This window comes from Melozone crissalis, unplaced genomic scaffold (assembly GCF_028551555.1).
Source record: "Melozone crissalis strain CALT ecotype California unplaced genomic scaffold, PUWL_Pcris_2 ptg000101l_1, whole genome shotgun sequence".
Lineage (NCBI taxonomy): Eukaryota > Metazoa > Chordata > Aves > Passeriformes > Passerellidae > Melozone > Melozone crissalis.
Genome location: NW_026535878.1, coordinates 27,019 through 49,175, shown reverse-complemented (window position 1 = coordinate 49,175; position 22,157 = coordinate 27,019). Strand labels below are relative to the sequence as shown.

The following is a 22,157-nucleotide window of genomic DNA, read 5'->3' as shown; positions in this document are numbered from 1 at the left end:
CCATTTCAGCACATGCAGCTGCCAGGGGAGAAAAAAAAAGGAAAAAAATCCCATTTTTCTCCCCGTTTCAGCACACGCAGCTGCCAGACAACAATTTCTGAGTATCAAACCAGGGGGAAAAAAAAAAGGGAAAAAAAATCCAATTTTCCTCCCCATTTCAGCACACGCAGCTGCCAGATAACAATTTCTGAGTATCAAACCAGGGGGAAAAAAATTCCCATTTTTCTTCCCATTTCAGCACACGCAGCTGCCAGACAACAATTTCTGAGTATCAAACCAGGGGGAAAAAAAAATCCAATTTTCCTCCCCGTTTCAGCACACGCAGCTGCCAGGTGTGGTAGAGATTTCATGAATGGAGGGGTGAGGGCAATGGCAGGAGGTGGAAGGTTCTAGAAGGGGTCGGTCCTGTGGGGTTGGGGTTCCTGGAGCCTCTGCAGCACCCGCAGCCGGTGCTGGGGGCTCAGGCAGAAGCCGATGGCCGCCTCGGTCTCCTGGATGCGTTTTTGGAACCTGCAGCCGTCGCGAGCCAGCTCCTCCCAGGGCCCCCTGCGATCCTCCTCGCTGCTGATGTAGTACTCGGTCACCTCCTCGTGGAATGTCACCTGAAAACACAAGGGATTCACTCAGGAACTCTCAGCAAATGCAAGTTTAAGGCGGTGGGGGTTGGGGTTTGAGTGGGAGTTGTTGAGTAGGTACAATCACAGAATCACTGTGTTGGAAGATCCTTCAAGGTCCTCGAGTCCAACCCAGCCCCAACCCCTCAACTCACCCCTGGCACTCAGTGCCACATCCAGGCTTGGGTAAACACCCCCAGGGATGGGGACTCCACCACTGCCCTGGGTAGAACATTCCAGAACTTTATCCCCCTTTCTGTAAAAAGCTTTTTCCTGCTATCCAACCTAAATGTCCCTTGAGGCTGTGCGCTCTGTTTGTGTCAGTGCCTGCTGACAGAGCCCAGCCCCAGCTGAGCACGGGCACCTTTCAGGAGCTGCACGTGATGGGGGCACCCCTGAGTCTCCTTTTCTCCAGGCTGAGCACCCCCAGCTCCCTCAGGGCTTCCTCACAGGGTTTGTGTTCCCAGCCCCTCTGGATGTGCTCAGTGTCCCCATGTCCGTCCCAAGCTGAGGGGACAGAGCTGACACAGCGCCCCAGGTGTGACCCCAGCAGTGCCAGCACTGGGGCACAGTGACCTCCCTGCTCCTGTGGCCACACCATTCCTGACACAGGCCAGGTGTCACTGGCCCTCATGGCCATCAGGGCACTCTGCTGGCTCCTGTCCAGCTGCGTCCATCTGTCCTGCAGGTCCCTTTGTGCCTGGCCACTGCCCGGCCACTCTGTCCCCAGCCTGTACAACTGCAGGGGTTGTTGCGGCCAAAACGCAGGACCGGGCACTTGGACTGATTAAACTTCATCTCCTTGGACTCTGCCCATCCCTCCAACCGTTCCAGGTCTCCCTGCAGAGCCTTTCTACCTTGCAACAGATCAACAAACGCTCCCAGCTCGGTGGCATCTGCAGATTTAGTGATGAAAGCCTCAGTTCCCTCATCCATGTGGTCAATGGAGATATTAAATGGAACTGGCCCCAGCACAGAGCCCTGGGGACAGCACTGGTGACTGGTCCCAGGTGGGTGCAGCACCACTCACCACCACTCTGGGCCAGCCAGTCCCTAACCATGGAACACTCTTACAAGTGGTGAAAGGGCTGGGAAATTTTCTGAGGGGGATATTGGGATATATATGGGATATTCCATCCTGACTGGGATTGGAATGGTGGAGCTGCCAGAGGAGCTGCGGCTGCTCCATCCTTGGAAATGTCTAAACTTAGGCTGGAAAGTGGATAAAAAAAATAGATAAAAATAAGTAAAATATGGCTTTAAAATACTATAGAAATAAATAGACCATGAGGCCCTTTCAGGTCCTCCTTGCTGCTTATGTAATACTCCATCATACACCAGTTTTTAATGGAATGTCACCTGAAAAAAGCAGAGTTTCAGTCAGGAATTCTCAGTAAATCCAAGTTTAAAGTGGTTTGAGTAGAAGTTGTTGAGTGGTGAAAGAGTCAGGAAATTTTTCTGAGGGGTGTTGGGAAAGGAATCGTGAGTGGGATTGGAATGGTGGAACTGCCAGAGGAGCTGTGGCTGCTCCATCCTGGGAGTGTCCAAAGTCAGCCTGAAGAGTGGATAAAATCCAGAAAAATTAGATAAAAATAAGTAAAATATGGCTTTAAAACATTATGGGCATTTTAAAATAAATGGACTAAGAGGCCCTTTCAGGTCCTCCTCGCTGCTTATGTAATACTCCATCTTACATCAGTTTTTAATGGAATGTCACCTGCAAAAAAGAAGGGATTCAGGCAGGAATTCTCAGCAAATCCAAGTTTAAAGTGGTGAGGTTTGGGTTTTAATGTGAAGTTGTTGAGTGGTGAAAAGATTGGGAATTTTTTCTGAGGGGTGTTGGGAAAGGAATCCTGACTGGGATTGGAACGGTGGAACTGCCAGAGGAGCTGTGGCTGCTCCATCCTGGGAGTGTCCCAAGCCAGGCTGGACAGTGGATTAAAAATGGCAAAAAGATAGATAAAAATAAATACAATATGGATTAAAATGGATTAAAAATAGGAACTTAAAATACTATAAAAATAAACAGAATATTATTAAAGTATGTGTGGGACTGCTGGGACTTTGGGATCCCTACTGGGACTGTGGGGTCCCTGATGGGATTTTGGGGTCCCTGTTGGGATTTTGGGGTCCCTGATGGGATTTTGGGGTCCCTGTTGGGATTTTGGGGTCCCTGATGGGATTTTGGGGTCCCTGCTGGGATTTTGGGGATTGCTGAGGATTGCCTAAGCCAAAAAGAAAAAAAGCCAGGAAGGTTTTGTTGAGTCAAGAGCCCCGTGAGTCACCACGGGGACAGATAAGGAGGAACAGGGGACAACACTCAGCCCAACGTGACCGGAACAACCAGTCCTGGATTAAAATACACACACAAAATTCACAATCCTTCCTGGAATTTAGGGGTGGAGTTCGTGTAATGAAATTAAAAATATACACACAAAAAGTGTCACAATCCCTCCTGGAATTTCAGGGTTAGGGTTAGGGTAATTGTGTAATGAAATTAAAAATATACACACATGAAAATTCACATTCCTTCCTGGAATTCCAGAAGGGTTTGGGGTCACCCCATTCCATGAGGGACATTCCCCACCGTCCCAAAGGACAAATATTCCTAGAAACAGGAAAAAACCATGGAAATGTCAAAAAAAAACAACAAAAAAAAAGCTGCTCCATTCTTGGATTTATCAGCACAACGAGGAGGGTGTTGGTGCTGCAGGGAGCTTCCAACAGGAAAATCTGGAATTCCAGAAGGGTTTGGGGTCACCCCATTCCATGAGGGACATTCCCCACTGTCCCAAAGAACAAATATTCCTAGAAACAGGAAAAAACATGGAAATGTAAAAAAAAAAACAAACAAAAAAAGCTGCTCAATTTCTATGATTTATCAGCACAACGAGGAAAGTGTTAATGCTGCAAGGAGCTTCCAAACGGGAAAATCTGGAATTCTAGAAAGGTTTGGGTGATCCCATTCCATGAGGGACATTTCCCACTGTCCCAAGGGACAAATATTCCTAGAAACAGGAAAAACCCATGGAAATGCACAAAAAAATTTGCTCCTTTCCTAGGATTTATCAGCACAATGAGGAGGGTGTTGGTGCTCCAACAGGAAAATCTGGAATTCCAGAAGGGTTTGGGGTCACCCCATTCCATGAGGGACATTCCCCACTGTCCCAAGGGACAAATATTCCCAAAAACAGGAAAAACCATGGAAATGTCAAAAAAAAAACCCCAAAAAAACCCTGCTCCACTTCTAGGATTTATCAGCACAATGAGGAGGGTGTTGGTGCTGCAGGGAGATTCTAAACAGGAAAATCTGGAATTCCAGAAGGGTTTGGGGTCACCCCATTCCATGAGGGACATTTCCCACTGTCCCAAAGGACAAATATTCCTAGAAACAGGAAAAAATGTAAAAAAAAAAATGCTGCTCCATTTCTAGGATTTATCAGCACAACGAGGAGGGTGTTGGTGTTACAAGGAGCTTCCAACAGGAAAATCTGGAATTCCAGAAGGGTTTGGGGTGATCCCATTCCACGAGGGACATTCCCCACGGTCCCAGGGGGTGTTCTGTGCATGGACAGGATGGAGAGGCGATCCCAAAAATCAGCAGGGGAGGATTTAAGGAATTCCCTGATCCCAAAAATCCCCGGGAGCAGCGCCGGGAGCCCTCCCAGAGCTGAGCCCAGAGTGGCACCGACACCCCCAGATTTGATGGCTTTGGGAACAAAACCCCTGGAATTTTTTCCCCAAAAACCCCCAGGAATCCTCAGGAATGTGCCTGGCTCCTGCAGGAGAGCTTCAGGAGCTGTTTCATCAGCCCGTCCCCACCTTGCAGCTTTTTTACATCAGTCGGAGCCACAATTCCCCCGCTCTGACATCATTTGGGATATTGCAGCCACCTCATCCCTTCTTTCATCACAGCACCTGAGGCAAAAATTCCTGCTGCAACCGCAGCCCTGGCGCTCGGGAGCGCTCGAAATTAATTATTCTGCGAAATTGATGCAGAAAAATCAAAGTGTCTGATGGAAAAATGTGAAATCATTAGAAATATTTGCTGTCTGTATGGTTTGTTTCACCACTGGGTTGCTCAAGGATTTGGTGTTCAAGTCATTCCTCATCCAGATGTTTGAGGGAAACACCCTGAACATCTGCAGCAGCACAAAATTTAAGATAAATTTTTGTTTATCTGCACCCCAGCACAAGCATTATTATTACCATTATTTATTAATTATTATTATTAATGCCCAAACTACTTTAAAAAATCAAATTACTCTGTTTAGGTTCAAAAGTCCAGTTTTTGATGACATCCTTCCTATAAATAACTATCCCATAAATAGCAAACCCATAATCATAATATAAATATTTATATTATACTAATATATAATGTAAACATTTTATAATATTTATATTATATATTATATTAATATACAATATTACTAATTTATTATATTTATAGAATATATCTATAATATGTTATATGATAATACGTTTATATTATATTATATTTAAATTATGTTTATATATTATATTATATTAATATTATAATTACTCTGTTTAGGCTCAAAAGTCCGGTTTTTGATTACATCCTTCCTATAACTAACTATCCCATAAACAGCAAACCTGTAATTATAATATAAATATTCTATCTATATAATATTAATATATAATATCAGCATATTATTAAATTTATAATATATTCTATATTTATAATATATTATATAATATTAATATATCGGTACATTTATAATATATTACATATTACATATTATATATTAATAATAATAATAATAGGAATACTAATACTAATAATAATAAATTTAATAGTATCTTAAACGGAAATGGGAATATTGGAATAATTTATATAGGAACCCAAATTTACTCCAGAGCACTCAACAAGCTGGGTTATAAAAAATATAACACCTGGGTTATAAAAAGAAAATCCTAAATAATCTTTCGGTTTCAGGTCCTAAACAACTTCCTTCTAACAGAAACTGGGGATTTTCAGGGAGATTCCTCACAACTTTGGAGTTTTTCAGGGAAAAATTTCCACCCCAGGCCTGGAGTTTCTCTGACGTCGAGACCACAAGGGAAACAGAAAGGAAATTACAACTCAAAACGGAAAGAGAACTTTTGAATCTAGAGAAAAAATATTGCTGTCAGCGAGTCTCGGAACGAGAATCAGAATTTCCCATCACGTGCCAAGGATGAGGTTCTGCATTCCAAGGAAATTATCAGCACATATGGAACGCTGACCTCACCCCCACTTGGCGCAGCGTGGCTGTTTATTTCTTTTCATAATCCTAAAATATAAAAATATGAATAAAACCCGTACCTTTTTCCGCTTGGAGCTCGCAGTTTTGTCGCTGCTCTGCCCCAGCTCAGCGCTGCCGCAGTTGTGTTTTTCCAGCTGTACCCTGCACACGTCGAAATGCTCCGAGGGGGCACAACTCGCCCTCTCTGCCCCTTGCAAACCCGGCGTCCCTTTTTTCTCCGCTGGCTGAAAGGCTGCAGTAAAGTTTAAAGGGTTATAGGGATCGTCCGAGCTACAGAACGAGTTCCAAAGTTTCAAGCTCTCCGCCTCATCCACGCTCTCGCAGTCCCACTCGTCCTCATCGGAACTAGGCGAGCCCTCAGAGGACTCTGCCCATGAGTCTTCCTCCTCCTCCTCCTCCTCCTCCTCCTCCATGTCCGACATTCCCTTTCCCGGCTCGCTGGAAGACGTTTGGATGGTGGCCGTGAAGTTCTGAGGGTTGTAGGGATCCAAGCTGTAGAAGGAGTTCCACAGATGAAGCCTCTCCCCGTCCTGGCTGCCGGCGTCCGAGTCGGAGGGCAGCTCTTCGCTGTCAAACCCGTCATCATCATCTTCATCATCATCACCATCATCCCAGTCTTCCTCACCCTCACTCTCCTCGCCGCTGGATACTCCCCCGATGATATAATCGATTAATTTATTCGCACAGACAGGTCTGGTGGATATTGGGAAGTCTTGCTCCGTTTCCGAGTCCTCGCGTTCCTCTTCAGCCAAGGCTTCCCCATCCTCAGCCGCACCCCGGAGCCCCTCCTGCTCCTCGGGGACACCTCCGGGCTGAATCCCCGCATCCGCCGGCTGCTCTAAATCCCCGTTATTACCGCGCTGCTCCCCGATTTCCAGGCAGACACCCCTGGTCTGCTGCTGCTGCTCCTCCTCCAGGCTGTGGTAGCCGTGGTCGGGGTCGGGCACGGGCAGATGCCAGCGCTGGAGGAACGCCAGGCGCTTGCTGCGCAGGAATTCAACCTCGGGCAAGCCCTCGGCTCGCAGGGGCTGCGGCAGGTGGCTCTTGCCCTGCTCCAAGCCCAGCACGTACCAATCCATGGGAAGGGCTCCCAGGCTGTTCCTCACCAGCCCTGCTCCCCACAGCCCCGCCGGCGGCTCCGGCCGCTTCTCCGGGAGTTTCTCCTCGGTCCAGTCCAGCGAGGCGTCCGCCTTGGGCAGCAGCACCAGCGGCGGCGATGCCTTGGCGGGGCACAGCGCGGAGCTGAGCGCGGCGCCGGGCAGCAGCCGCTGCAGGAGGGCGGGTAGCGGCGACAGCAGCTGCGACACCACGCGCAGCCACGAGAAGGGCGGGCTCGCCTGGGACGAGCCGCCGGCGGGCGCCGCGCTGGGCGCCGCCAGCTTCGGCCAGGCCCCGGCCAGGCCCAGTCGGGCCCATCCCAAGCCGGGGCCGGCGCGTTCGCGTCCGCTGTGCTCCATGAGGCCGTTCAGCGCTGCCAGCGGTGCGGAGGGGTGCGTGGAGCGGCGCTCCGTGGCGGGGCGGTGAGTCTGAAGGCTCGGCGGGCGGCGGGCAGCTCCGGTTCGGGTTTCGACTCCATCCTGAGGCAGCTTCAGCACAAAATGGCGGCGCCGCCGCCTCGGCGCTTTCCGCCCCCAAAGGGAGGGGCGGGGCGTCACCTCTTATGCCCCGCCCACTTTGCGTCACCAACTACCATTGGGCGGTGTCGGCGATGCCACGCCCACTCCCAGTGTGGCCACGCCCCGCGGGGATTGCATCAGCCGGTTCGCGGCGCACGGCAGCGCCCCCTAGCGGAGCGGCGGGTCTGGGGGGGACCCCGAGCCCACCCGGGGTTGGTCAGGGGACAATTTGGGGACACCTTGGGGACACTTTGGGGACACTCTGTGAGCCTCAGGGACAGCGCTGGGTGAGGGGGGCACTGAGAAAGCAGCTGGAGGATGATGGGGGTTGAGGGAGGCAGACCCCAGACCACCAGGGCTCGGCGTTCTGCAGGGTGCGGTGGGCAGATGTGTGCCCAGATGTGCAGGCAGAGGGGCAGATGTGCCACCCCTCCTTTCATCCCCTTTTTTGATCCCATTCCCATGTTCCATTCCCAACTCCCCCACCCTCGAGAAGCCAGACCACCCCCCACACCCCAACAGCCAGCAGATCCAATATTTAAAACTTTTAATATAAAGGTTAAAGTTAATTATTCTCGATCCTGAGAAACATTTCGTCCGTTTACGGAGCTGTCGCTGTAAACAAAGCACCACAGGCACCAAGCCCGCACCGGGGGCCGGGTGGCAGGCGGGAAGGACACAGATGTCCCCAGTGCACGGGGACAGCAACGGGACAGGCAACTCGCCACGCCGCTCTCCTTTGGGAGCGAATTCCCCGCGGTGGGAATTGCCCAGTTCCTGAGGTGGGGAGGGGCCCACACACCCCCCAACCCTCCCCATCCCCTCCGCCCCGGTGCTCACGCTACTCGTTATTACAAAAATTAAAATACGCATATCCCAAAGGAAGAAATAACCCCACGAACCGCCCCCACGCCCCACCCTCCCCGCGTTTGCTCCCTTGACACAAGGTAAACTTAAAAAAAGAAGCCACTTTTTGGGGACTCAGAGGGTGCCGTGGCCGCGGGAGCCCAGGGCGAACCAGCCCATCTTCTCCTGGGCCAGGTCCAGGTCGCGGAGGCGAATCCCAACCTCCCCCAGCAGGATGTTCTCCCAAAATCCTTCCTCGCTCAGCACGCTCAGCCGCAGCTCCCGCTGCTCCAGGTCCCCCCGGGGGATCCCGTCGTACACCAGCTGTGGGACACAACGGGGACAAACCCTCTCAGCCACGGCCACCCGTGGGGACGCCCCAAATCCGTCCCTGTCCCTTCTCCTACCATCTCGTTGTAGGTGGGGTTGCAGGTTTTTCGCGCCACTTTGGTTTTCCTCTTGGTGGTTTTTTGGGGGTCGGGCAGAAGGTAGGTCTTGACGTAGGGGTCGGGGTCGTTGCCGTCCTGCAGGGGTGGCTGTGGGGAAGATTGGGGACATGCCGTGAGCACATGGAGGGGACAGCCCCCCAAGCCCGCTCCCGTGGGTCCTACCAGCCCTCGGATGTGCATCACCATGATGAAGAGCTTGTTGTTCTTGTAGGAGATGGAGAGTTTCACCTCGCCGCCGACCTTGCCCAGGGATCGAGCCCACGTGGCGTCTGGAGAGGGGGGACAGGAGGGATGGGACACCCCTGATGTCACCCCCTGCCATCAGGCCCCAAAATCGCCCCCCAGAAATCGCCCCCCAAAATCGCCCCCCAAAATCACCCCCCAAAATCACCCCCCAAAATCATCCCCTAAAAATCATCCCCTAAAAATGACCCCCAAAATCACCCTCCAAAATCAGCCGCCAAAAATCACCCCACAAAGTCAGCCGCCAAAAATCGCACCTTCCCCACCTGCCGGCTTTGGGGTCGGGTTGGTTCCAGCCGCCTTCTCATCCCGGGGCAGGGGGTGGAAGAAGGTGTAGATGAGGTCACACTGCAGGGTCAGGAGGTGACATTAGTGGTGACAGCAGTGACAACAACCCTGCCATTCAAAACCATGGCGTGCGCCAATGCTCTACATGGTGCACACATCGATGCTCTACCAGCTGTGTTGTCCCCAAGCGTTTCCCCACCTCGCTGGTGGCCCTGGCGCTGTCCCCACCTCCCCACAGCCCCCACCCCGTGTCCCCACCTCTGCCACCTCGGGGGCGGCGTGGATCAGGTGCCAGATGTAGCCGTTGAGCTCCTCCTTGCGCCGCTCGGCCACCGCCTCGCCCCGCGAGCGCCCGATGACGAACCTGCTGGGGAAGCTGCGGGGACGGACAGACGGACACTCAGCGGGGTCCCGGGGGGTTTGGGGGAGTCCCTGGAGGTCCTGAGGGGCTTCAGGGCTACCTGGGCAGCAGCGAGGAGGGGAAGAGGAGGCGCAGTTTGTTGTGCAGCTCCTGGAACTCCTCGAAGGTGCGCTGCACGAAGGTGACATCGCCGGGGCTGTCCCTCTGCACCTTCACCACGTAGGTCTGCAAAGAGGAGAGGACATGACGTGGGATGGAGGAGCTGGGGCACCCCGAAGCCAACCTGGGCCTGTCCCCAGCTGTCCCCACTCACGTAGCCCTTGCTGGGGTTGAAGACCCTCTCGTGGCGGCACAGGAAGACGTCGCGGATCCGGCCGGACGTTTTGAGGGTGTGCGTGCGCGGCGCGAAGGACAGCGTGGGCCGCGCCTCCGAGCCCGTGAACTTCATCTGCGCCAGGTTGTGGATGAAGAAGTTGAGCTTGGTGGCCACGCTGCCCAGGCTGGACTCGATCAACCTGCAACGAGGCCACCGCCCGCTCAGTGCCACCGTGGGGTGGCGTTCACAGGAGTCCCAGGAAGAGGGGAGAGATGAGGATCTTAATCCATGTTATTATTTTATTATATATATATATATATATAAAAAATATAATATCTTTATATTATATATTTATATAATACATATTATATATTTTTAAATATATATTAATAATCATATATAATAATAGATATTATGTATTATATGTAATAACATACACTATATATGTAATAATATATAATAATAGATATTATGTATATTATATGATGTCATATAAATATAATATATTAATATATATTATATTATATATAATATATTTATATAATATAAAATCTATACTAAAAGAATAGAAGAAAGGATTTCAACAGAAGGTGTTCACAGGAGTCCCAGGAAAAGGGGAGAGACGAAGATCTGACTCCATGTTTCAGAAGGCTTGATTTATTATTTGATTATATACATTATATTAAAAATATAGTATATTTATATTATCTATGTATATAATATATACTATATTTGTTTAAATATATATTAATAATAATATTTATAGTAATAGATATAACATATAATGTATAATGTATAATATATAATATATAATATATAATATATAATATATAATATATAATATATAATATACAATATATAATACTACATATAATATATTTTATATGTAACGATATATAATATTATATATTATATATAATGATATATAATAATGTATTATATTATATTATATTATATTATATTATATTACATGTAGTATATTTATATAATCTAAAATATATACTAAAAGAATAGAAGAAAGGATTTCATCAGAATCAAGCAAAGGAAAAAAACGGATTGAATAACAAAAACTCCTGACTCTCAGAGAGTCCCAGCCAGCTGACTGTGATTGGCCATTAATTAGAAACAACCAACATGAGACCAATCACAGATGCACCTGTTGCATCCCACAGCAGCAGATAACCATTGTTTACATTTTGTTCCTGAGGCCTCTCAGCTTCTCAGGAGAAACAATCCTAAGGAAAGGATTTTTTATAAAACACATCTGTGATACCACTGTCCCAGGGAGCCTCCAGCTGCTCCTGTGTCACCCACTCTGGTGTCCCCTACCTGGTGAAGTAGGTGGTGGCATCAGCATCAGAGTCCTGCGGCCTCAGCGCGTCGTAGACGTACTTGAGGTCCTCCAGGTCGGAGAGCTCGGGGATGCCGCAGGACAGCATCTGGCAGGGAGGGCAGGGGTGAGCAAGGGGACAAAGGGACCCCCCCGTGCCACACTGAGGGGAATTTTGTGGCTCTCCCCGGCTCTCACCAGCCCCAGCAGGTTGAGGAAGAGGTGGGTGTGCTTGCGGATCAGGTTGTAGGCCTGGCAGCACAGGTCCACGAAGTCGTGGAAGCGGCTGGAGGGCTTGTCCCCGCCGTTGATGACATACGCCATGTCCGAGGTGAAGACAAACGGCGCACGGTCCCTGTGTCGGGGGACAGGAGGGACAAAGTGAGCAGGGGTGGGGGGCAGGATGAGAACAGGGAGAGGTCACCCACTGCCAGGACATGGAGGGGAGGAGGTCACTGATCACCATGACGAGGAGAGGGAGAAGTCTATGGACAGGACATGGAGAGGGAGAGGCCACTGATCACCATGACAAGGACAGGGAGAGGTCACTGATCACCAGGATGAGGAGAGGGAGAGGTCACCCACCACCAGGACAAGGACACAAGGAGGTCACCTCCCACCAGGACAAGGAAAAGGAGAGGTCACTGTGGCCACCACTGGGATGACAGGGAGAGGTCACCCACCACCAGGACATGAAGAAGGAAAGGTCACCCACCACAAGGACATGAAGGAGAGGTCACCCACCACAAGGATATGAAGGCAAGGTCATCCACCACCAGGACAAGGAGAGGGAGAGGTCACCCACCACCAGGACATGAAGGTGAGGTCACCCACCACAAGGATATGAAGAAGGAGAGGTCACCCACCACCAGGACAAGGACAGGGAGCTTCCCCCTCGGCCGGGAATGAGGGCAGGAGGTCCCAGGGGCCTCTCTCACCTCTTGATGTTGCCGAACATCTGGGCGTGGCCCAGGAACCGGCCGAAATCAATGTGGAACATGTGGCCCGTGGTCTTGAGCATGATGTTGTCGTTGTGCCTGTCGCAGATGCCCAGCACGTAGGTGGCCACGCAGCAGCCGGCGCAGGAGTAGATGAAGTTTTCCACGGCCTGTGAGGAAGGCGGGAAGGACATGGAGAAAGGATGGAAGCAAGGGGCAGGTCCCCAGAATGGGGGACACGAGGAGTAAGGATTCTTCCTCACCTTCTCGTACTCATCCTCCTCGGGGTTGTGTTTCTGCAGCCAGTCCGCCAGCGGCCGGTCCTTGAAGGAGCCGGTCACGCCGTGCTCCACCTGGATCTTCCGCAGGGTCTCGGCGTTGGGGATCATCTCCACCATGCCTGGCAGGTGGGACAGCGGGGTGAGACCCTTCCAGCCCCAAGAACCACGATCCTGACCCCCTCTGTCACCAACCCAACTGCTCCTCACCCGTCACGACTGCGTGACAGGGATGGGCTGGTGGCATCAGACCCCAGGATGTCCTGGGCCACCCCCAGCCCCACCGGGGACCTCTGGGGACACCCAAACTCCGTCTCACCTCGCCCACGGCCGGTGGAGAAGCAGCGGAAGATGACCATGCGCATGTCCAGCCCCTCCTGCACCCAGATCTTGTTCATGATGCGGATCATCTGCAGCGTCAGCATGTCCTGCCGCAGGTCATCGCCACACTGCCGGGGGAAGAGCCACCAGAGCCATCAGGGCCAAAGGAGAACCATCAGGGCCAGGGGAGAGCCATCAGGGCCACCAGAGCCAGGGGAAAACCATCAGAGCCAGGGGAGGAGCCACCAGAGTCATCAGAGCCAGGGGAGAATCATCAGGGCCACCAAAGCCACCAAAGCCATCAGAGCCAGGGGAGAACCGTCACAGCCACCAAAGCCACCAGAGCCATCAGAGCCATCAGAGCCAGGGGAGAACCATCAGAGCCAGAGAGGAGTCACCAGAGGCATCAAAGCCCTCAGAGCCAGGGGAAAACCATCAGGGCCAGGGGAAAAGCCACCAGAGCCACTGGAGAGCCATCAGAGCCAGGGGAGAACCATCAGGGCCAAGAGAGAACCATCAGGGCCAAGGGAGAACCATCAGGGCCACCAAAGCCACCAGAGCCATCAGAGCCAGGGGAGAACCATCAGAGCCACCAGAGCCCTCAGAGCCTGGAGCAGGGGGATTTTCAGAGGGCTGTGCCAGGATTTGGGCACTCCCAAAGGCGCCGGGCTGACCTTGAAGATGACGCGGATGTTCTCCCCGAGCGGATCGACGTTCTGGAAGGAGAGCTTCAGCGGGACGGCGTTGGAGTTGAAGTACGAGCAGTCCTGCCATGGGAAGGAGGTCAGGGCGAGCCGGGGGCGGGCAGGGGAGCCCCCCGAGCCCCCTGGGATGGGCTGGCACTCACCCGGGGCACGATGCCCTTGACCAGCAGGCTGGGGCTGAGCGGGAGCCGGCATGAGCCGTGGGCCTTGAAGAACTGCGCCACGTCCTCCAGGCCCTCGCGCAGGATGGCCTGGGGGCGGGAACAAGTGGGATCCGTGGGAAGGGGGAGGGATCCGTGGAAATGGGGTGGGATCCATGGGAATGGGGTGGGATCCATAGGAATGAGGTGGGGATGGGATCCATGAGAATGGGATGGAATGGGATCTATTGGAGTGGGGTGGGAATGGGATGGGATCCATGGGAATGGGGTGAGGTGGGATGGGCAAGGAACAAGGTGGGAATGGGATGGGGAGGATGGGCATGGGACAGGGTGCGATGGGATGGAAATGGAATGGGGTGGGCAAGGGATACAGAGACCATGGGATAGGGCAGGCATGGACAGGGGGAGGATGGGATGGGACGGGCAAGGAACAGGGTGACCATGGGATAGAAACAGGATAGAGAGGCATGGCCATGGGAAGGGGTCAGCATGGGACGGAGTATGCACGGAATATAGCAGGCAAAACCCAGGGTGCACACGGGATAGGGTAGGACCGTGATGGGACAAGGCGGGCATGGGACAGGAGGGGGGACAAGTTGTGGGACAGGGGCTGGCACCCTGCACCCCCTGCACCCCTCCCAGCACCCTGGCACCCCTGCCAGCACCCAGCACCCACCTGGCGGGCGGATGGGGCGGCGTCCCGGACCTGCTGTGCCAGCCTGGCCAGCGTGCTGACCAACAGGCACTGCCGGTCAAACTCCTCGCGCAGCCCCTTCCCGCAGCAGCACAGCAGCGCTGCCAGCAGGTACTGGTACCGGATGCTGAACTGCGAGTCCTTGAGGCCGTCCTTCAGCAGCCTGCTGGGGACACAAGGGGTCACGCCAGGCTCGGGGTGGCCCTCGGCTTGGGGACGCATGGGGTCAGGCCAGGCTCAAGGTGCCCCTCTGGTTTGGGGACATTTGGGGCCAGGCCAGCCTCAGTGACTGCTCTGGTTTGGGGACCCATGAGGTCAGGCCAGGCTCAGGGTCCCACCCAGCTTGGGGACACTCAGGGTCAGGCCGGCCTCAGGGTGCCCCCAGAGCCCCCCAAACCCACCAGAAGAAGTAGTGTGTGATCTTCAGGTCACAGATGGCCCTCTTCATGAGGAAGCGCACCAGGGGGCTGTCCAGGTAGCACTCGTACTTCAGGGCCTGCACAGGGACAGTGTCACAGTGTCACAGGGGCACGGTGGCACCGGCGGGCACCCCATGGCACATCCCGGTGCCACCACACACCTGCACCAGCTGGGGCAGGTAATCCAGCAGCTCCGTGTCCGAGATGGAGTCAATCCACTGCACGGCTGTCCTCCTCACCTCCTGGTCGGGGAACCTGCGGCCAGGACACGTTCCATGGGGTGACAGTGCCCTCCTGTGAGAGTCTGTCTGAATTTTCCCTCATCTGCCTCACGATCGTCATTTGGGGACCACTGAAGAGAAGACCCCCCCCATCTAGAATCTCTGGCTCTGAAGGAGAAAGTCACACACGCCAACAAGGCCCTGAGATCTGAGAGCAATGCTGAGTTATTGTTTTCACAGGTGTGTGTGCTGCATGCTAAGGGGGCACCGTGCCCTTTGTGCAACAACAGCCTTGGGAGCTGTCCCACCTCTCGGCCTGGCTGGACTTCTCCTGAGTTTCAGGTGGTCTCCCACAGAAGACCCTCACCTGTTTTACAACCACCATAACAGACAGACTGAGATGGAAGGAGCCTCTCCATCAAGGACTGAGACATGGAACCTCCATGTGAAAAAGCTCCTCTCCATCAAGGACTGAGACACGGAACCCCCATGTGCAAAGGCCCCTCTGCTCTTCCCAAGGACTGAGACATGGAACCCCCAGCCCGGGGGAGGTGTATGGGGGACCAAAGCTGACCAAAGCCAGATGTTTGCCTGCAGGTGTGACCACTGGACACAAAAACAATGGCTCTTGTTTACTGCTGAGAACATGGACTACCTGTTACATGTATTCCTTCTTGTATCTGTTCCCCCCCATCACAATTTCCACTAGAGTTATCATAATAAAAACCTCTGAGTTTGCTCGAGATTTTGAGATCTCCCCGACGTAACAGGTGGATCCTCGAGTGGACTGGACCAAAGGATTTTGTCTCTATGTTTGGTAGCTCTATCCCCCTCTTTCTCTCTTTTCTCTCTTTATCTTTTTCTCTCCCTTAACCCCTCTATCACATTTTGCTGTGGTCACTCAATAAAGCTGCATTTATTTTGATTATTACTGCAAACCCCCTTGTACCGTGTCGGTATTTTGCACCCTGAGATCACCCCAACAAACCATCACAACATCCATTCACTAGGACAGGGGACGCCTCCTGCCACCGCCACATGGCACTGAGTGTCCCCACAGCCCCCTTACGTGGCGTGCAGCAGCCCCAGGGCGTCCTGGTGGCTCATGGAGCTCCACTGGCTGAGCAGGGCGTAGATGTCGGGCAGGCAGCCCCAGTCCCAGCCGGGGGCACTGGCCAGCAGCATGGGCAGCGCGCCGGGGGACGCGTGGCAGTGGCAGCGCTTCTCCCACAGCCGCTGCCGGTCCGCGTCCGTCAGCCTGGGGGGACACGGGGACAGCGTCAGCCTGAGGGGCAGGGGCGGTGTCGGGGGGGTGAGGGGGAGGAGGTGGCATCCCTGTGACCCCAAAATGTGTGGGAGGGTGAGGAGGTGACATTCCTGTGACCCCAAAATGTGTGGGAGGGTGAGGAGGTGACATTCCTGTGACCCCAAAACGTGTGGGAGGGTGAGGAGGTGGCATCCCTGTGACCCCCATAACACGTGGATGGGATGGGGCTGGAAGGTAAGGGAAGTGGCATCCCTCTGCTGCACTGTGCATGGATTAAAGGGGGCTGGCAGGATTGGGAGGTGGCATCCCTGTGACCCCAAAACATGAAGGAGGTTGGGGAGGTGGCATCTCTGTGCCCCACTGTGCATGGAGAGAAGGGGGCTGGCAGGACTGGGAGGAGGCATCCCCTGCCTGGGGGGACTGAGCTGTCCCTGCCTGTCCCCATGCCATGGGGGGACTGAGCTGTCACCCTGCCCGGGGGGACTGAGCTGTCCCTGCCTGTCCCCATGCCATGGGGGGACTGAGCTGTCACCCTGCCCGGGGGGACTGAGCTGTCCCTGCCTGTCCCCATGCCATGGGGGGACTGAGCTGTCACCCTGCCTGGGGGGACTGAGCTGTCCCTGCCTGTCCCCATGCCATGGGGGGACTGAGCTGTCACCCTGCCCAGGGGGGACTGAGCTGTCCCTGCCTGTCCCCATGCCCAAGGACCCCCGAGCCAGCCCTGCTGTCCTTTGGGCAGCTGCTGACACCCGATCCCCTGGGGCAGCTCTGACAGTGCCAGCCTGGCCACGACACCATCAGCTGTCCCCACGGAGGGGACAACAGCGAGGGCAGAACCCCCAGCTCCAAAATCCCCATCCCTGGAGGGAGGGACACCCCTGTGCGTGCTGAGGGGTGTCACCAGTGTCCCCTCAGGTTTATTTACCAATAAAGGGATTTTTTCTGCATGGCCTCCCGCCCAGGGAGGGACACCCCTGTGCGTGCTGAGGGGTGTCACCACTGTCCCCCCCCATGTTTATTTACCAATAAAGGGATTTTTTCTGCATGGCCTCCCGCAGCTGGCGCTGATCCTCCTCCCCCAGGCTGCCGAAGTCGTAGCTGGGGCTGGGCTCGGCCGCGGGCGGGCTGGTGAACTTCACCTCGAAGGCCGAGGTGGGGAAATCGATCTGGGGCAGAGGCAGAGGGTGAGGGTGGTGGTAAAGGGTTTTAAGAAATTTCATAAAATTCGGGGAATTAGAAAGAAGCCAGACTTAGTGGGGAAAAATGTTAAAAATAGGCTCTGAAAATGTTAAAAAAATGTTAAATAGACTCTGAAAATGTTAGGCTTTGTGTTTGTCACATCATGTGAAATTGCACCTGTGTATGCAGAATATGATAAATTACATAATTGTTAGATGCGATGATTGTTTAGTAATTAAATATAATTATAATTATAATAATATTATAATTTAATAAATATAATTATATTTAATTATAAAGAAATATAATTTAATATATTATTATATTATATTAGTATTATATAATATTATTATATTATAATATTATATTATAATGTTATATTATAATGTTATAATATTGTATTATTATATTATAATTATAATTATGATATTATAATATAATAAAAAGAATAAATAGTCATTATATTATAATTTATTATACTATAATATAATAAATATAATTGTTGTTTAATCATAGGAAGAATAATGAGGAACTATCTTAGAAGTTTGAGGGGGGCCACGAGGAGCCTGTGCTTGAATGAAATCTATGTATACAATAGAACAACATAAGTTTAATAATTAATAATTGCACTTGTGTAAGTAGTATATGATAAATGATATAATTGTTAGATGTGATGATTTTTAGTAATTAAATATAATTATAATTAATATTATAATATAATAAATACAATAAATATTTATTCTATTATAATTTATTCTATTATAATATAATAAATATAATTACTGTTTAATTGTAGGAACAATCATGAGAAACTATGTTAGAAGTTTCAGGGGGGTCACGAGGAGCCCATGCTTGAATGAAATCAATGTACACAACAGAACAATATAAGTTTAATAATTAACATGAAAGTTATATAATGATAAAATATAAAAACATGTTCATCCCGAGCCCATGTTGGAGTCAGATTTGGGTTGGTACCCCTGACACCCAGAGCTTTTCAATAAAAGCACCTGCACAAGATCATTCTGTGATTGTTTCTGAATGCTGACAAGGGGACCCCCAGAGGGGTTTTTGGGGGGCTCTGTGCCCCAGCACGTACCTGCAGGATGACGCTGTCGGGCTGGTTGAAGTTCGGGGCGCTGGACCTGGCCCTGGAGTTGTCCTGGGTGGCCGGCCACAGGCCCAGGAGCTTCCGCCCGCAGGTCAGGACCCTGGGGGGACCAAGGGTGGCACTGGGGGGGCACTCTGCTGGGCACGGGGGTGGCACCGCTGCTGGTGCTGAGCTGAGGTACTGGGGACACCATGGCACTGGGGACCGCCAAGGTGCTGGGGACACTGAGGTTTTTGGGGATCCCATGGCACTGGGGACCTTCCCCAGGGATGCCAGCCCAGCCACTCACCATGCCCAGGGGACCCCAGAGCACTGGAGACCCCAAGGTTCTGGGAATCCCAATGTTCTGGGGACCTCGAGGTTCTGGGGACCCTCCTGTGCCCCTCAGGAATGCCAGCTCAGCCACTCACCATGCCCAGGGGACCCCAAGTACTGGGGACCCCAAGGTTCTGGGATCCCATGGCACTGGGGACCCTGAGGTTCTGAGGACCTCAAAATGCTGGGGACTCTCCTGTGCCACCCAGGGATGCCAGCCCAGTCCCTCCCTGTGCCCAGGGTTTTGGGGACCCCATGGCACTGGAGACTCCAGGGTTTTGGGAACCCTAAAATGCTGGGGACCCTCCTATCTTCCCAAGGGATGCCAGCCCAGCCATTCATTGTGCCCAGGGCACCCCACAGTACTGGGTCACCCACCTCGAGGTTCTGGGGACCCCACGGCACTGGGTACCCTCCTGTGCCCCCCAGGGATGCCAGCCCAGCCCTGTGCCCATGGCACTGGGGACCCCAATGCTCTGGGGACCCTCCTGTGCCCCCAGGGATGCCCAGCACACCCCACGTACTGCCTGAAGTTGAAGAGGGGGGTGGTGACCCAGCCCAGGGCCTCGGGGACGCGCCGCTGTTTGTTGGTGTCACAGGAGCCGCCCGGGGGTGGCACGGGCACGGCGAACAGGGTGACACTGAGCAGGGTCTCCCGGGGCAGCCGGTTCACCTGCACCGGGAAGCAAATCCTGCAGGAGAGAGGGGAGGATGAGATCAGGGTACCAGGGATGGGCTCAGGGTACCAGGGATGGGCTGGGATGGGCTCGGGGTGCCAGGGATGGACTTGGGGTGCCAGGAATGGGCTCAGGGTGGTGGGGATGGGCTTGGGGTGCCAGGGATGGGTTCAGGGTATCAGGGATGGGTTCAGGGTGCCAGGAACTGGCTCAGGGTGCAGGGGATGAGCTCAGAGTGCTAGAGATGGGCTCAGGGTGCCAGGGACCAGCTCAAGGTGCCAGGGATGGGCTCAGGATGCAGGGGATGGACTCAGGGTGCCAGGGACCAGCTCAGGGTGCCAGGGATGGGCTCAGGATGCCAGGGATCAGCTCAGGGTTGTGGGGATGGGCTCAGGGTTGTGGGGGTGGGCTCAGGGTGCCAGGGCCCAGCTCAGGATGCCAGGGATGGGCTCAGGATGCCAGGGATCAGCTCAGGGTGCCAGGGATGGGCTCAGGGTTGTGGGGATGGGCTCAGGGTTGTGGGGATGGGCTCAGGGTGCCAGGGCCCAGCTCAGGGTGCCAGGGATGGGCTCAGGGTGCAGGGGATGGGCTTGGGGTGCAGGGGATGGGCTCAGGGCGCTGGGCACAGACTCAAGGTGCCAGGGACAGGCTCAGGGTGTCGGGGACCAGCTCAGGGTGCCAGAGATGGACTGGGGTGCAGGGAACAGGCTCAGGGTGCAGGGGATGGGCTCTGGGTGGTGGGGATGAGATCAGGGTGCCAGGGACAGGCTCAGGGTGCCAGAGACGGGCTCAGGGTGCCAGGGACTGCCTCTCCCAGTCCCCTCCTTGGGATGCCCCAGGAGAGCACGGCCCTACAGCCGCCTTTCCTGTGGGCACCGGGGTGTCCTTGGAAGTCCCTGGAAGTCCCTAAAATCCCGGGAAGTCCCTGAAACCCCTGAAGTCCCTGAAGTCCCAGCCACCCCGCAGGTCTGGGCACACCCAGCTGGAGCTCCGGGAACCCCGGCTGCCCTCTGTGCCCCACGCAGAGCCAGGACCCTCCATGGGGAGCCCCGCCGGGCACTGACCTTGCCCCACAACCCAGGAGGGACCCCCGGGGCTGGGATTCCTCTGTGCCGCTCCCGGGGGTGGCAGCTACATCCCGCAGAAAGGACAGATGGGGAAAGATCCCCTGGGAAGGATCCCCAGGATCGCCGCGCTCGCCGCCGTCCCTGTCCTTGGGGGCACCGGCGCCGTCTAAAATTATCCCGTCCCATCCCCACCTCCTGTGCCACTCTGGATGCCGGGCATGGCAGAGGATCAGCACGGCCTCCCCGCCTGCTCCCGGCGCTATTTTGGGAGCAGATCCCCTTTCCCGGGCGTTGCTATTTCCGGGCAATGACACAAAAACTTCCAACGCCCAAAAAAAATAAAAAGGCGAGGAGGAGAGGAGGATGATGGTGATGAAGGTAGAGTGGGTGGGGCCTTACTGCTGGTCCCAAATGATGAGGTGGAAGAGGTATTTGTAGACGTGGGCCTTCCTGGTGAGCAGGGGGCTGCACAGCTCCTTCCCGCCGTGGCTGAGGGAGCACGAGAGGTAGAAATCTTCGTAACTGCGGGAGAAACACCCAATGAGACATGTGGGGCCACCTGAGCCCCGAAATCCTACCCTGAGGATGGGAAATGGGGAGGGGGAGGCTTTACCAGGGTCACCAGAACCCCTAAATCCTGCCCCAAGGATGGAAAATAGGTGGGGCTTTACCTGGGCCACCTGAGCCCCTAAATCCTGTTTTGAGGATGGAAAATGGGTGGGGCTTTATCTGGGCCACCTGAGACCCTAAATCCCATTCTGAGGATAGGAAAGGAGTGGGGCTTTACCTGGATCATCAGAACCCCTAAATCCTTCCCCAAGGATGGGAACACCGGGATCATCAGAGGCCCTAAATCCTGTCCTGAGGATGGAAAAGGGGAGGAGGCTTTACCTGGATCACCAGAGCCCCTAAATCATTCCCCAGAGATGGGAAAACCTGGATCACAGAACCTCTAAATCCTACCCCAAGGATGGGAAAGGAGTGGGGCTTAATCTGGGCCATCAGAGCCCCTAAATCCTGCCCTGAGGATGGGAAAGAGGAGGGCTTTACCCAGGCCACCAGAACCCCTAAATCCTGCCCCAAGGATGGGAAAACCCAATCATCAGAAACTCTAAATCCTTCCCTGAGGATGGGAAAACCCTGATGATCAGAACATCTAAATCCTGCCCCAAGGACGGAAAAGGAGTGCTGGGGCTTAACCTGGGCCACCAGAACCCCTAAATCCATCTCTGAGGATGGCAAAACCCGGATCACCAGAGCCCCTAAATCCTGCCCCGAGGATGGGAAAGGGGGACAGAACAGGGACAGAACGGGGACAGAACGGGGCCATTTCCCCCTCCCGATGTCCCCAGCACCATATGGCACGGCGCATTCCGGCACACGGGGGGGCCCTGCCATGTGGCAGGTGCCGAGCGACAATCCGGGCAGGGCTGCGACAATCCGGGCAGGGCTGCGGGGCGCGGGGGTCAGGGGCT

The 22,157-nt window shown here is 53.7% G+C and overlaps 2 protein-coding genes across 2 annotated transcripts in view; both read right to left on the bottom strand.

Annotated features, from left to right (window-relative positions):
* Nucleotides 1-389: 389 nt before the first annotated feature.
* Nucleotides 390-7,635, bottom strand: PPP1R15B (protein phosphatase 1 regulatory subunit 15B). Its single transcript, XM_054291626.1, has 3 exons — nt 7,572-7,635; nt 5,941-7,502; nt 390-602 (listed from the first exon to the last, which is right to left on the bottom strand). The coding sequence occupies exons 1-3, from the start codon at nt 7,633-7,635 to the stop codon at nt 390-392; spliced, it is 1,839 nt and encodes a 612-aa protein (XP_054147601.1).
* Nucleotides 7,636-8,432: 797 nt separating this feature from the next.
* PIK3C2B (phosphatidylinositol-4-phosphate 3-kinase catalytic subunit type 2 beta) overlaps nt 8,433-22,157 on the bottom strand; it is a 31,712-nt gene continuing 17,987 nt past the window's right edge. Inside the window, exons 12-33 of the mRNA XM_054291628.1 lie at nt 21,082-21,204; nt 19,463-19,630; nt 18,612-18,723; nt 17,357-17,499; nt 16,136-16,324; nt 15,007-15,100; nt 14,828-14,922; nt 14,409-14,589; nt 13,715-13,822; nt 13,542-13,634; nt 12,866-12,995; nt 12,532-12,668; nt 12,269-12,438; nt 11,529-11,685; nt 11,330-11,439; nt 9,998-10,199; nt 9,785-9,909; nt 9,582-9,699; nt 9,302-9,383; nt 8,955-9,061; nt 8,751-8,879; nt 8,433-8,667 (exon numbers count right to left, since the gene is read on the bottom strand). Of these exons, the coding sequence (XP_054147603.1) occupies nt 8,479-8,667; nt 8,751-8,879; nt 8,955-9,061; nt 9,302-9,383; nt 9,582-9,699; nt 9,785-9,909; nt 9,998-10,199; nt 11,330-11,439; nt 11,529-11,685; nt 12,269-12,438; nt 12,532-12,668; nt 12,866-12,995; nt 13,542-13,634; nt 13,715-13,822; nt 14,409-14,589; nt 14,828-14,922; nt 15,007-15,100; nt 16,136-16,324; nt 17,357-17,499; nt 18,612-18,723; nt 19,463-19,630; nt 21,082-21,204 (2,962 nt within the window). The 3' untranslated portion in view covers nt 8,433-8,478. The remainder of the gene's footprint in view (nt 8,668-8,750; nt 8,880-8,954; nt 9,062-9,301; nt 9,384-9,581; nt 9,700-9,784; nt 9,910-9,997; nt 10,200-11,329; nt 11,440-11,528; nt 11,686-12,268; nt 12,439-12,531; nt 12,669-12,865; nt 12,996-13,541; nt 13,635-13,714; nt 13,823-14,408; nt 14,590-14,827; nt 14,923-15,006; nt 15,101-16,135; nt 16,325-17,356; nt 17,500-18,611; nt 18,724-19,462; nt 19,631-21,081; nt 21,205-22,157) is intronic.

Coding starts and splice junctions, on each gene's coding strand:
- PPP1R15B (XM_054291626.1), bottom strand. CDS start 7,635: ATGCAATCCCCGCGGGGCGTGGCCACACTGGGAGTGGGCGTGGCATCG. Junction 7,503..7,571: donor ATCGCCGACACCGCCCAATG/GTAGTTGGTGAC, acceptor GGGGGCGGAAAG/CGCCGAGGCGGCGGCGCCGC. Junction 603..5,940: donor CGAGCTCCAAGCGGAAAAAG/GTACGGGTTTTA, acceptor TTGTGTTTTCAG/GTGACATTCCACGAGGAGGT.